Source organism: Carassius carassius, chromosome 41 (assembly GCF_963082965.1).
Source record: "Carassius carassius chromosome 41, fCarCar2.1, whole genome shotgun sequence".
Taxonomy (NCBI): Eukaryota; Metazoa; Chordata; class Actinopteri; order Cypriniformes; family Cyprinidae; genus Carassius; species Carassius carassius.
Window position 1 is genome coordinate 1,869,681 of NC_081795.1, and position 14,553 is coordinate 1,884,233.

Sequence of the window (14,553 nt, forward strand, 5' to 3'; positions counted from 1 at the left end):
GGGTAATATCTGTGAACAATTTTGAATAACACTTCTTTGATTTTATTTACAATAATATACTGGTGAGGTAGCAGGAAAATCATGTTCCATAATTTCTTGTCCAGTAAAGTCCATCGGTGTTTACATATAGGAGTACTGGCAGGATCAAGTATGTTTCTAATAAAAGTATTGTTACATCTCTTATCTGTGAGTGGAATGCCAGAAATAGTAGGAGAACCGACTGTTACAGATAGAGAAGTATCTCTCTGTAGGCTCTGCGCTAAAGAAACAAGACTAACAGGAATAGACTCAATCACCATTTCGAAATCTTCTTGAGATGTATCAATACCATATTTTTCCATGAAGTGCTCACAAGAATAAAATTCATTTTTTGTATTTAGCAGATTGTTTACTGTATACAGATTACTTATAAACCAATTATTCAGAAAGAGTGTTTTGTTTTTGTGTAGTATATATGCATTGCTCCAAAGAATACAGTGAGGGGAGAAATTGTGTTTAAAGATAAGATTCCAACATGACAAGGTTTGTTTTTGAAAATTGCTTAATTTCACGGGGAGTTTTCCTACCGAAAAAGGACATATCAATAGAATGTTAAGACCACCAATAGTTTCAAATAAGCTGTTTGGAATAATATTCCACATACTGTTTGGACACTTGAGGAATCTTTTAATCCAGTTGATTTTTATAATTTGGTTAAATGAAGTAAATGTCAGTACATTCAGACCACCATCAGCCAGAGGGTTTGAAAGAACAGACCTTTTAACCTTGTCAGGCTTATTCTTCCATATAAATTTGAAGAGAATTTTATCTAATTGGGAACAAGTGGATTTTGGAACATCTAGAGATGAGAAAATATAAGCTGCTCTTGACATCCCTTCTGCCTTACTTAACATAACTCTGCCATATATGGATAAATCTCTGGCAGACCAACAATTAAATTTGGTTTTGATGGTCTGAGTCACCGGGAGCATATTTAGGACCAGAGTTTCTCTAGGATTTCTCGAAATTTTAATACCAAGATAAGTTATAGTGTTTTTGAGCGGGATATTACATATTTCAGATTGGCTGCTGTTTTTTAGGGGCAGAATTTAACATTTTTTAACGTTTAGTTTTAATCCTGATACTTTTGAGAACTTAGATATTTTAGATAAAGCTAGGGGTAGCCTACTTGTTCGATATTTTGCAAAAAATAAAGTAGTATCGTCTGCAAGTTGTGAGATTTTGATTTCTTTGTCAAGTACTCCAATTCCCTTAAAAGGAGTTTGTAATATCAAGTAATTCAATATTTGGGCAACAAGCAAGAAGATATAAGGGGAGGCTGGGCATCCTTGGCGTACCCCTTTTTCTACATTAAATCTCTGAGATGTTCCATACATGAGTTTAACTGAGCTATTGTTATTTTTATAAAGTGTTTTCATTGCTTTAATGAAGAAATTGCCAAAATTTAAGAAAGATAAGGTGTCTAAAATGAATTTATGACTAATTGTGTCGAATGCCTTCTGAAAATCAAGAAAAGGAATAATTGGGTCTCCAGAGAGCAGGTGACTGTAATTTACCAAGTCCAAAACTAATCTAATATTATTAGAGATGTGACGTCCAGGCATGAAGCCACTTTGAGATTCGTGTATGTCGTTTATTCCATATTTTAATCGTTTGGCTAGTACCGACGCCAAGATTTTGTAATCATTGTTTAACAATGTAATACCACGCCAGTTATCAATCAATAGTGTGTCTTTATTAGGTTTTGGAACTAACGTTATTAGGCCTTGCTTCATTGAGTGGGGTAATTCTTCATCACTCAAGGCTTCGTTATATACTGCCAAAAAAGAGGACATTCGGCGAACGAGCGGAATTAACGTCACAACGTTTTGCGTAGAGACGGAAGTCACGTGACGCGATTGGGAGTTCTGTCATGTGATGTTCCTGCTTTTGCAGCGAAGCGATTTACAGTGAAGACAAACAAACCGCTTCTAAGACGAAAACCGCCCTCAGAGAAGAGCCTGAACCTGCTGGACGGCTGTCATGGGGTGCTGTTTCAGCAGCGATAGTGAAACATCGCAGCAGGTAGATCAGATTTCATCAGTATGCAGCCAAACAGCTGGAAAACACCGCTGAATCACAGACAGCACGCGCTTAATGTTGATGCGTGTTTGTAATTCTCCAAGAATAGACCAGTATTGAGTGTGTTTCAAAACTTTTACAAACTCACTCTAATGCCTAGTTTTATTAAATCATTAGGCTAATCAGAATTACTGCTAATGGCATAATGATTAGAAATGGGACATCTCATACATTTACAGTAACTGTGTAGATAGAAATGACAGTGTTTCCACTAACAGAAAACTAATATAACATTGGCCTTTTAAATCCAGGCCTGGAGTTGTCTATTTCTGTATAACGGTACAAAAGTCTGAGACTGCATTGAGAATCTGTGGTTTATAAATGATTTATTATCTCGGTCAATTTAAAACAACTATATGGAAAAAAATGCTAATCAATTTAAAATTAAAATTTCTAAATATTTTAACATTTTTATTGTGCTTAATATATTATATTTTATTAATATATTTCAATTTTATTTTTTCATTTTAAATTTTATTTGTATAGTGCATTTACAACAGCCACTATATATATATATATATATATATATATATATATATATATATATATAAATTATTATTATTAAGCTTTTTTTATTATAAATGATCTCAGACCACACTGGATTTATTTATTTTTCTACTAATTTAATGGATTTTTAAATTAAATAATTTATTAAGGCAAATCTCTATGAAACCATTAAAATCCTTATGCACGAATCACTAATAGTAAAAAAAAAAAAAAGTAATAGAAATGTATTCTTTGTAAAAATCACTTTTGGGCAGGTTCGTTTGGTTATATATGATGTAATTTAATAAGAAGTTGGCGTTTGTGCTTATGATGCAAGAAGTCATTTAGCAGATGTTGTTAACCAGAGCAACTTATAGCAGTATATAAATAACCGGTTTCGTTCACCTGGAGCAACTTGGCAACATTCAAAATGTAATAACTGCAGACTCTAACACAACTTTATTTTCATTTTTATAAGGTGTGTGGCATAATGGTTAGACAAATAACTATTTAGTCATTGTTTTAGCCTACTATTGTGTATACAGTTATGTTTTTTTCAGGAGGTGTAATGATCATGCAACTATTTTTGACTCCAATGTGCAGAATGAAGAGGTTAAGCCATTGATTCCTGACCCAAACTTAAACAAAATACCCACCAATGGCTTGGATCGAAACGCAGACAGCCTGCTGTCCAGCCGCACAGATGAACAGGCCCTGCTCACGACCATCCTGCAGCGTACAGCCCTGTACGACACGCATGCCCTTGAGTCATTTATTACACGGTTCAGGCTGTTTGTAGAGTTAAAACTCACTTTTCTTCTCCTTTTCCTGTTAGGAACATAATTGATGTGTCAGCTGTTGATTCCCAAGGCATGGAGCAACATGAATACATGGACAGAGCCAGACAGTACAGGTGTGTAGGTGTATGTGACGTTATAACCATGCAGCATTTGTGTGATATGTCAAGTTTTGAAGCTTATGAAGATTGCACATAAGTTATGCATTGAGCTGAATCATATGTGTTTGTGTTAAAGCACCAAGCTGGAGGTCTTGAGCAGAACGTTGTCTCAGAAGAAACCCTTTCCTCTTCCTTCACTGAGCAGCCAACCACACCAAGTGCTCGCCGCTGACCTGGTCTCAAACGCAGATGTACAGCAGGTCAGACTTGGTTATTAAATGACCGTCTCACTGTACATTGCACTGCCTTTTACATTCCAAAGCCTGGTGGGAAAGTAATAAGTGATAAAAGAAAACTAGAGATCAATTCAGTCGATATGTAATACAACCAGAATTCCGGAAAAGTTGGGACGTTTTTTAAATTTTAATAAAATGAAAACTAAAAGACTTTCAAATCACATGAGCCAATATTTTATTCACAATAGAACATAGATAACATAGCAAATGTTTAAACTGAGAAAGTTTACAATTTTATGCACAAAATGAGCTCATTTCAATTTTGATTTCTGCTACAGGTCTCAAAATAGTTGGGACGGGGCATGTTTACCATGGTGTAGCATCTCCTTTTCTTTTCAAAACAGTTTGAAGACGTCTGGGCATTGAGGCTATGAGTTGCTGGAGCTTTGCTGTTGGAATTTGGTCCCATTCTTGCCTTATATAGATTTCCAGCTGCTGAAGAGTTCGTGGTCGTCTTTGATGTATTTTTCGTTTAATGATGCGCCAAATGTTCTCTATAGGTGAAAGATCTGGACTGCAGGCAGGCCAGGTTAGCACCCGGACTCTTCTACGACGAAGCCATGCTGTTGTTATAGCTGCAGTATGTGGTTTTGCATTGCCCTGCTGAAATAAACAAGGCCTTCCCTGAAATAGACGTTGTTTGGAGGGAAGCATATGTTGCTCTAAAACCTTTATATACCTTTCAGCATTCACAGAGCCTTCCAAAACATGCAAGCTGCCCATACCGTATGCACTTATGCACCCCCATACCATCAGAGATGCTGGCTTTTGAACTGAACGCTGATAACATGCTGGAAGGTCTCCCTCCTCTTTAGCTCGGAGGACACGGCGTCCGTGATTTCCAACAAGAATGTCAAATTTGGACTCGTCTGACCATAAAACACTATTCCACTTTGAAATAGTCCATTTTAAATGAGCCTTGGCCCACAGGACACAACGGCGCTTCTGGACCATGTTCACATATGGCTTCCTTTTTGCATGATAGAGCTTTAGTTGGCATCTGCTGATGGCACGGCGGATTGTGTTTACCGACAGGGGTTTCTGAAAGTATTCCTGGGCCCATTTAGTAATGTCATTGACACAATCATGCCGATGAGTGATGCAGTGTCGTCTGAGAGCCCGAAGACCACGGGCATCCAATAAAGGTCTCCGGCCTTGTCCCTTACGCACAGAGATTTCTCCAGTTTCTCTGAATCTTTTGATGATGTTATGCACTGTAGATGATGAGATTTGCAAAGCCTTTGCAATTTAACGTTGAGGAACATTGTTTTTAAAGTTTTCCACAATTTTTTTACGCAGTCTTTCACAGATTGGAGAGCCTCTGCCCATCTTTACTTCTGAGAGACTCTGCTTCTCTAAGACAAAGCTTTTATAGCTAATCATGTTACAGACCTGATATCAATTAACTTAATTAATCACTAGATGTTCTCCCAGCTGAATCTTTTCAAAACTGCTTGCTTTTTTAGCCATTTGTTGCCCCCGTGCCACCTTTTTTGAGACCTGTAGCAGGCATTAAATTTTAAATGAGCTAATTAAGTGGATAAAAGTGTAAAATTTCTCAGTTTAAACATTTGCTATGTTATCTATGTTCTATTGTGAATAAAATATTGGCTCATGTGATTTGAAATTCCTTTAGTTTTCATTTTATTAAAATTTAAAAAACGTCCCAACTTTTCCGGAATTCGGGTTGTATATAGTCCAATATATAAATAAGCTATGCAGTTGACATGCATGCATATATTCTTAAAACAACTGTTTTTATATAATATGTATACATGTCTTAAAGATGCACGTATGAATCTGTAAATATGCTACTGTTCTGAAGATAGATGTTTATTGGGAGTGAATGAAGATGATGATCACAAGGCATGCATTTGTTACAGTATAAACAGTAATATTGTGAAAACTATTATTAGAATTTAATGTTACTTCTATTTCAGTGTTTTTTGTGTATCAGTGTTCTATACATTAAGAAATCTTTTGTAACATTATAAGTGTCTTTACTGTCACTTTTGATCATTTTAATGCATCCTTGTTAGACAAAAGTATTAATTTCTTTTAAAAACTTCTACTGTCCTCAAACTGTTGAGCAGTAGTTAAAACAACTGATGACATATATTGTGCAATTTCCATTGGTCAGGCTGTTGGCGATGTGATGAGTCGATATCAGTCGATGTATTGGTCTGTCACTAGAAATGATGCATATTATTCAGCTTTTTTGTTTGATTTATAGCATTTTTTCCCTCCTCAGGTGTCTAAGATCGCTGCGTATGCCTACAGCGCCATCTCACAAATCAAAGTAGATGCCAAGGAAGAGCTGGTGGTGCAGTTTGCTATACCATGATTCAGAAGTTGGACCTCCTTCTCCCCAGTTCCTCTGATTCTGTCTCTAATTCTAGCCTTTTTCACTCCTCCGTTGTCCTTCCAAACCTCTTGAAATGCAGACGCACATCTCGTTGTTCTCTGAATGCCCTGCAGATAAATATAATTCACCCCAATAAGGGCTCCTTGTTTAAATCCGTCAGCCACCGAGAGGGTAAAAACTGATCTTTTTTTGTTTTTTTGTCAAGTTGCATTTGATCAGTAACCGGTAGTTTTTCATGCATTAATCAAACTCTTTTTCAACAAATACACCAGAAATCTATTTTTAGTTCTATTTGTTCTAGTTGATTCTTCTTTTGGCTTTTCAGTGTCCTGATTGGAGATTGTTAAACCAAGAAGCACATCCAGACTTCTCTTCAATTACTCTTATACTAAAGTTAACTCTATATTTACTCTGTTTGGTTGGATCATCTTAACACACAGGTTACGGTTCAGTTCAGTAATTCTGGAATCACTGGGTTTTGAGTTCATTATTTCCGATTCAATTTCATAATCGTATGCAGTGAGGTTCCAGATTTGGGATGCAGATTCATATGGGCAACATACATAATATTTCTGTCTAACCAGAGTAACACACAGAATGTTGCATTAACCATTTTTTGTTTGTTATCTAATTTGGATGCAGAACTCGTATGTTTTGTGCGACTAATCTGCTTGAAATTCTATCGAATTGATTTTCATCTGGTTTTGATTTGAGTCTATCACTGTTAACTACCGAATTAACTCGGACTTGCAAATTTAGACATTAATTTCTGTTTTTGTTTTCCTCTTTTTCTAAAAAACCCTAATCAGGTTAGATGCCATATTGAATTTTACACAGATGAAAACAAGGTTGTGATGCATAGACTTAACTTAGAGGCTTTACAGTAGCACACACTGTACAAAGATCACGTAACATCTTTTTAACTATTTATGAAGTTTTGTCTGTTGAAAATTATCTTCGGAAATAATTTTTGTGAGCGCATTGTTAAACAACAAAACAATCGATTAAACGCACTGCACTTAAGTCCCTCACAGCCTCGTTTTTATTACATATGGCTCTACTCTCACCGAGGTGTATATCACAATCATTTTTAGAAATCAGTGGCATATATGCATTTTTAAACAATATCTCGGTACGTTTCACGTACTGCGCCACGTCATATCAGTTATTCATTAATTAGAGATTTTAAACCCTCTGCTATTGCTTTTAACGGAAGAGGAATTGTTTCTTTTACCATGCACCTTTCCTATAACCTTCGAACGGTCATGCAGTCTTACTGTAAAAAAATTAATAAAATAAAATAGGCGAACACTGGTTAAACTGAGCCAGAACAGCGTGGCCTGTCTAACGAATAATCATACTGTCAAATCCGAGTGTTTTGGACGGGGAGGTGGGTCTGAATTGTCGCAGCAGGAATTCGTAGGTTGTAAATGATGTTTCCAAAAGATTGTCCATGCCTTTAATGTACAGAGTGTAAATTGATTCGAGTGGGAAGTGTAAACTGCTCTACGGCGCCCCCTGGCTGCGTTATGCCTTAGTCGTAAGGCTTGGCGATCCGTAGCTTGTCTTTCGCGAAGCAAACGAGGATGCGTTTACCTTGCCTGTTCTACTTTTAAAATAAAAAAATATATATTATTACATTGCTTTAACTTAGTCCATCTAATTTTTTTTTTTTTTTTTTAGTTTTTCTGCTGTTGTGCCGATAAAACAAAGAACTAGTGAATTCGTAAAAATTTGCGTTCTTTCCTGACGGAGTTTGAAATGCCACACAGTATGTTTGTGTAATTATTTATTTTGATTTTATATATTTATGCAAGCTCACAGACAGTGTGGCGCGATCAACTCTTTAGATCATGGCAAGGCACTTTTCTCTTTCTTTTGAGATTTTTAAAGGGATAAAATGTGCTGCAATACTTTGTTTTCTGTTGCAGTTTACTAATAGTGTTCAAGTTTATGTAAATGTGGAATTCTACCTGATTTACAGAAGAAAAACAAAAATTTCTTAGGCTAGTACCAAAAATCTCAATGTTTTGTTAAAACTGTTTTTGTTGAATGAAATTATGCATTAAAGACTTTCAAAATTCTATTTTTTATTTTGTCTTAGTAAATGTGTGTAGCAGATATACATTGGTGGTGAGTGCAATGAGAAAACTTTGTTAATCCATTCTTGAATTTGCTAAGTGCAGTTCTCAAAGAAATGTTGTGCCATGCCTTTAAAGATTTTCTAGTCTTGATGTTTTTTTTTTTTGTTGTTGCTTAAGATGTTTCACCACTTCATGTGGCTTTATCAACAATAATGAAAAAAAAACACTGACCAAAGCAACTCATGCTCTACTACTATTTTTCTACTAGATTTAGAGTTAGCCTCTCTGTAGTAATCGAACCATAGCTGTATCTCCACATTCATGTTTATTAGACACATCAGGATGTCGGGTGGAGAAGGTTCAGTCCACTTTGCTGTGACTCATGGTTTTGAGTGGGTTTCTGCTCCTCTGCCAAACTGAAGTCAGCTCCCGTTCCTGTTTGGTCACGGCGCTGAAATCAATCATCTTCACATGAGGAAGCGTGCCGATCAAATGCGCCCTACAAGAGAGGCAGAAAAGCAATATAGTGAACAAATTGGTCTTATTTTTGTGACCTGAACTGTGATTCAATTCTGAGCAAATCAACATTTCATGACAGAGAAATAGTTGACACTTTAAGGTTCAATTTGTTAACATTAGTTTACTATGTTAGTCAACAATGAAATATACTCATAAAACATTTACGGTATTAATCTTAGTTACTGTTAATTTCAACATTTACTAATGCATTATTAAGGTTATATCTTAAGAATGAATGGACCCGGAATGATAAGAACTAACAATGAACAGTTGTTTTAGACTATAATGGGACCTTGCTGTAACATCTATCTGGAAAAATCTAGAAAATCGATATCTAGAAAAGGCAAATCTGTCAGTCTATCTGTCTATAATTATATAATTGACTTTTGAGATTACAGAATAGTAAAATTATTTAATAAAAGCATTTAATGCCAACAGAACGTGTAAAACTGTCTGCAGTCACAAATTTATAGTCCATTGACATTTGAAGGTTTTTTTAAATGAAAAAGATTGAAAACATTGAATATTATTTATAATTAATATGTGAATCCTGTGAAAACATTTCCATGTCCTGTTTTACCCCAAAATCAAATAAGATTTTTTTTTATAGCAGCACTTTCATTTAAATTTTCATTTCGATTTTATTAATTAATAGCATTAAAACAATTAAAACCATAATGTATAAATATTGTATTATCTAAATTATATTTTGTTTTTTTAACTTTTTTTATTTTAGGGGGGGAATGTGCTTGACTTTTAAACATGCAATGCAAAAAAATCTTAGTTGTACTTAAAGTAACCTTCTTTGGGCAACCCTTACGAAAAAGAAGTTTATTCAAGTGTGCTATTAGTATACTTAAACTAAGAATAGGAAAGTATACTCAAGTATATTTAAAATGACATTTAAGTATACTTGACTTATACTAACAAAAGTCTAAATATATTTGAACTATACTTGTGCTCCTAGAATCCGTGTTTTCATTATTATACTGTAGAGGGCGCTAGTACACATCTTCTGTACATAATTTCCAAAAAAACGCGAGTGAAGAAGAAAAAAGAAACAATAGATACTAACACATGTAATGTTCACTTAAAGAAAACTTATGACTATACTTGAAGTATAAAACTATTAAACTAGTAGTTTACTGAGACTATACTTCAAAGTGTACAAGTATTTAATTAGTAATTAATAAGTTCACTTTTATTATAATTGCAGTAAAGCTACAAACATAGAGGTAAACTAGTAGTGTACTCAAAGTTCACAAATTACTACTGTTATACTTAAATTATACATAAAAGTATGTATACTTTTATATACTTGAAAGTGGGCAGATGTAGTCCCAAAGAGTACACTTACAAATATACTACTATAACACTGATATTTGTATACTTGCTACATAAAGTATACTTAAAAATATACTTGAACTTTACTGAAGTATACTTAATAAAATAAACTTGAAGTATACTACTTTTTGATAAGGGAAAACATAGTTTCAATCCTTTCTCTTTGAGAAAGAGCCGAACAAGTTCTTGTGAGATTGTAAGAATGGTTTTACATGCACATGTCGTGTGTGTATCAGAACTATATGTGATTACAGTTGCTATGCACAGGACACCAGAGGTTTGTAACCAGATCCTAATCGCAGTTTCAGCACCTGTTGTGCCAAAAAAACATGACCAGTGCAGAGATCCACAGCGGAAAATCACAGAGTTCACATACAGCAGCACAAGCTCCTTGTATTTGACATAAAGCATTTTAATGGCGCACCAATGCAAAAAATGACAATTTTGTTAACGTTTACTCATCTACAGTCATGCCACGTGACGTTTTTCTTCTTTTTTTCCTTTTTTTGGGTGTTGCATGGAAGAAAGTAAGTCATACAAGTTTGGAATGACATAAGAGTGAAGAATGATGACCGAATTGTCATTTTTGGAAACCCTTCTGCTCCCCGACTCGTGCATCTAACTGACCTTTGACCTTCGACCGTACCTGTAGTCACGCTCGGTCACTATGGGATTGCCGTGCAGAGTGATGGTGTGGAGAAACGGCAACGCAGCAAGTTTATCCACTTCTGACAACTTACAAACACGGTTTCCATGCAGATACAACAAGCGTAGCTCTTTAAGTTGAGTGAGAACCTGTCAGAAAGAGAGTTGAGAATGATGTTATTTTTTTCCTTATTTCAGTAATTACACAAATGCTTGTTCTCAGCTGTCAGACTGAGGTGGGAAAGTGCGTACTGGGTGGATGTGTTGAAACTCATTGAAGGAGAGGTCGAGCCAGGCCAGACGAGTGGGCTCAGCGTAAAGAGCGGAGAGCGTGTCCATCAGTCCTGTCAGGTCTGAGAGGAAGTTGTTGTTGAGTCTGAGTGTTGTGCTGAGGATCTTCTGCTCTGAGTCACGCTTTAGCGGACGAGCGCCTGGATTGGGTTCATCAGAGAGCATATCTACAAAAAACAGAAAGTAAATAGTGCTTTAGAGGAAAAGCAGTGCACTGCATTCAGTATTTGTACACATAAATACAGACTGATAAGCGTTGTTTATATACCATTTTATGATGAGAACTCAATATAATCTATTAGTTACCTCTAATAATGCTCAGGACAATATACAGAATACAATAAATTTACAATGAGAAACAAAATCAAAAAGGGGATTTAAATCAAAACACACTGGAAAGAGTGATAAGTTTTGAGAATTACATTTCACTAAATAATTGCAGTTTTTTTGTTCTTAGACAATTTAATTGACTATTTCTTTCATAAAAAAAATTATTATAATAATATTTGGATCTGTGAATGTGGGATTTGGTAAGATTTTCACATTTATCAATAAATGTAATTTGTAAAGACTTATTTAGACTTGTACAACTCACTCCTAACTTAATAATTATTCCACTGGTGTAATTCACTCCTAATAAAACCTGAAAATCTTTGACGGGGACAAATTATATTTACGCCAGCAGATGTTATGTAGGGCATGTCTCGTCTTAAAAATATTTTTATATATATATATATTTATTTAAAAATATCTAAATTAATTATTTATAAATAAATATTAAATTAGATATATTTATCAATAAATATAATAAATTATATTTATTTATTTATTTTCATATGCATGTTGATGAAACTGTTATACAATCAATTAATTGTATAACAATATTAATTACAGTTTTTTTTTTGTTTGAAACATGTCTGCTTAATAATCAGCTATAAAATAAGTTTTCATACTGATGTTCAAAACCACTCGATTCTGTCAACTGAATCGATTCATTGGAAAGATCCGATTCAGAAGAACGACTCGTTTGCGCATCTGACTATTTTATTATGTTTCACTCGAAAACGTGCCTTATTCAGGAACAATAAATGCATTTCAATTGTCATTACTGTTGGAAAGCAGACAAATAATTCTGACTAAAATATTAAGGCGTTTAATCTATAACTGAAACCGATATTTTAAAAGTATGAACAGTAGAAACGCACCGGATACTGTATTAAGCTCCCGAAATGAAAAGTCCACTGGAGATCCAAACATGTTCCGACCTCCAGACTGCAGAAAACAAGATCAAAAACTACCAATTGCAATAATTCAACTTAAAATGAAGTTCAAAGTCATAAAGCAAAAAAGTACGGTTTTATATACAATGACAGTTACCCATAGTAGCTCACGGGTCACGCTAGCAACAAAGTTACCATGGAAACCATCGACATAGTATAGCATTCTGGGAAATGTAGTTCACTTGTTTGTGTGGCGATTATTATTATTATTTTTTTTTTTTTTGCTTTCTTTGTCCGTTTCAAAATGGTTATGAACTGTATATTTTCTAACTCGTGGACTTGAAATGCGCGTGCTCGCCGAGTCTACGAGTCCGTAGGCCAGGGCTATTCAATTAGTTTCATTCGAGGGCCGCATTATCAAATCGAAAAGTTGAGGTGGGCCGGTGGGTTGGTTTGGGGGTTTATCTTATTTATTGAAACATAACAGTTTCAATAAATAAGCTAAAGTAACCCTAAAGAAGTGTGGTATTTACTTGGAAATGTGGTACCCAACAGTATGCAAATATATAAAACCATAATAAATAAAAACTTGATAATTTACAGCTGTGTACAACTATTTTCCTTGGAACAAATAAATTATTTATACAAAATTATAGCTGTTGGTGAGAAATAATAATTATTTTATTTATAATTGTTATGCTTAAATGAAAATATTCTGACAGTGAGACTTGTTAACCACAGGCTCCCACTGTATAAAAAATGCCTAAACACAAGTTAAAAACTATACGCACCTTTACAAAGAAACTGACATAATTTCATAACAAGCATTAAATATATATTCCTCTACCCACCTAATAAAACTAATGCAATATAAATCACTATATTTACTATTAAACTATATAATATTATAGTATATATTTACTATATTTATTTATTACTACATAGTATTCAATATAAATATTGCACATTTCTGCCCAACCATGGTAAATTACTACAGTAAATGTGGTAAATGTTTGTAAGGGTGATTAGGGGATTTAAAGTCTTCTAATTTCGGTCATGCCACAATGTTTCTCCTGCTTTCCTCATCAGTCTTGTTGGGAATGTTGAGGCTGTTTCATCCGATTTAATACTAATTAAATCATCGAGTGATTTGTGGTTTGTAACAGAAATGTTTCTGTCGAACTGAAACGCTTCCACTGGTTGTCGCAACGCTGTTTAATATTAGTGTGTCCGGGACCGGGAGTAAACGCAACTCCGCGCTGGGCCGTGTTTAAACAAATAGTGAAACAACTGAAAACATCGCTATTTGTTGTAACTGTACTGAACGAGAAACCGCTTCAGATGATTCAGTTACGGAGCGGTCCGAATGAATCCGAATAGTTTTAGACCGTTATGCAAGCGCGTTTAGAAAGAATCGAACCAAAAGAATGATTCATTCACGAAGGATTGGTAGCCTATCGCTGGTTCAGTCGACATAAATTCGGGACACATATAATAACTGCTGAAATATTCACACGTAAAACGTTTCTCAGGTCAATCGGAGCGAAAAGAGGAGGAGGGAGGTTGGTGCCGTCGGGCCGCATGGAGATGATTGGCGGGCCGCATGTGGCCCGCGGGCCGCCAATTGAATAGCCCTGCCGTAGGCCGTCCCATTCAGCATTTTAACGCTCCGAAGTGTGCTCAGCAGCGCCCCCTTTGTACCCTTGAAGCGGTCTTCCGCGAAGCCCGCATAGAAGCAGGCTCCACGCACTTCAACTACCCAGGAATCCTTGCGAAAGACCAATCAGACAACAGATGGAGGATATTTCGCTCACGGACTGTAAACATGGCTGAGAAGAGAATATTTAAGTGTAAAAGTATCAATGTTTTTTATGACATAGGCGTACATTTTACCAGTTGTTACTTACAGTTATACAAACATTATCGACCAGTTGATATCTCAAACATAATAATAGCGCGTTAAATAATACGATCGCATTATGATTCATTACATAAATAGAACCGAATGTCATGTCTTTATGAGTCATATAAACGTAGTATGAATATTGAAACCTATACATTTTTCTTAAACTCATTTTAATTTTGTGTTAAAATTTAACATTATGTATTATTATGTGTACAAAAGTATTTATCATTTAAATAACCATGACATCTATTCTAATGCCCAGGTGGCATTTACAATTATAGAACTGTAAAAGCAGGCTGTGTATTTCACATGGACATATTATTTGGGAAATTAAAATTAATCCTGTTCTCTATGCTAAAGACTGTAATTTGTTTAATG

At 35.1% G+C, this 14,553-nt stretch overlaps 2 protein-coding genes across 2 annotated transcripts; one reads left to right on the forward strand and one right to left on the reverse strand.

The window, feature by feature from the left end:
• The first annotated feature begins 1,870 nt into the window (after positions 1-1,870).
• LOC132123380 (ragulator complex protein LAMTOR1-like) lies at positions 1,871-6,302 on the forward strand. Its single transcript, XM_059533963.1, has 5 exons — positions 1,871-2,064; positions 3,211-3,353; positions 3,443-3,520; positions 3,642-3,765; positions 6,053-6,302. Exons 1-5 carry the CDS (start codon positions 2,023-2,025, stop codon positions 6,143-6,145), a joined length of 480 nt encoding a protein of 159 aa, XP_059389946.1. The 5' UTR covers positions 1,871-2,022; the 3' UTR covers positions 6,146-6,302.
• A 1,934-nt stretch (positions 6,303-8,236) lies between these two features.
• Positions 8,237-12,472, reverse strand: LOC132123381 (leucine-rich repeat-containing protein 51-like). Its single transcript, XM_059533964.1, has 4 exons — positions 12,255-12,472; positions 11,011-11,216; positions 10,760-10,908; positions 8,237-8,749 (listed from the first exon to the last, which is right to left on the reverse strand). The coding sequence occupies exons 1-4, from the start codon at positions 12,304-12,306 to the stop codon at positions 8,611-8,613; spliced, it is 546 nt and encodes a 181-aa protein (XP_059389947.1). The 5' UTR covers positions 12,307-12,472; the 3' UTR covers positions 8,237-8,610.
• Between the last annotated feature and the right edge of the window lie 2,081 nt (positions 12,473-14,553).

Bases quoted from the DNA above. Each gene is read 5' to 3' on its own strand.
- LOC132123380 (XM_059533963.1), top strand. From the start codon at position 2,023: ATGGGGTGCTGTTTCAGCAGCGATAGTGAAACATCGCAGCAG. The intron at 3,521-3,641 runs GTGTGTAGGTGT...TTTGTGTTAAAG, and splicing joins GACAGAGCCAGACAGTACAG to CACCAAGCTGGAGGTCTTGA. The intron at 3,766-6,052 runs GTCAGACTTGGT...TTCCCTCCTCAG, and splicing joins CAAACGCAGATGTACAGCAG to GTGTCTAAGATCGCTGCGTA.
- LOC132123381 (XM_059533964.1), bottom strand. From the start codon at position 12,306: ATGTTTGGATCTCCAGTGGACTTTTCATTTCGGGAGCTTAATACAGTA. The intron at 11,217-12,254 runs GTGCGTTTCTAC...TGTTTTTTGTAG, and splicing joins GGAGCTTAATACAGTATCCG to ATATGCTCTCTGATGAACCC. The intron at 8,750-10,759 runs GTACGGTCGAAG...CCTCTCTTGTAG, and splicing joins GTGACCGAGCGTGACTACAG to GGCGCATTTGATCGGCACGC.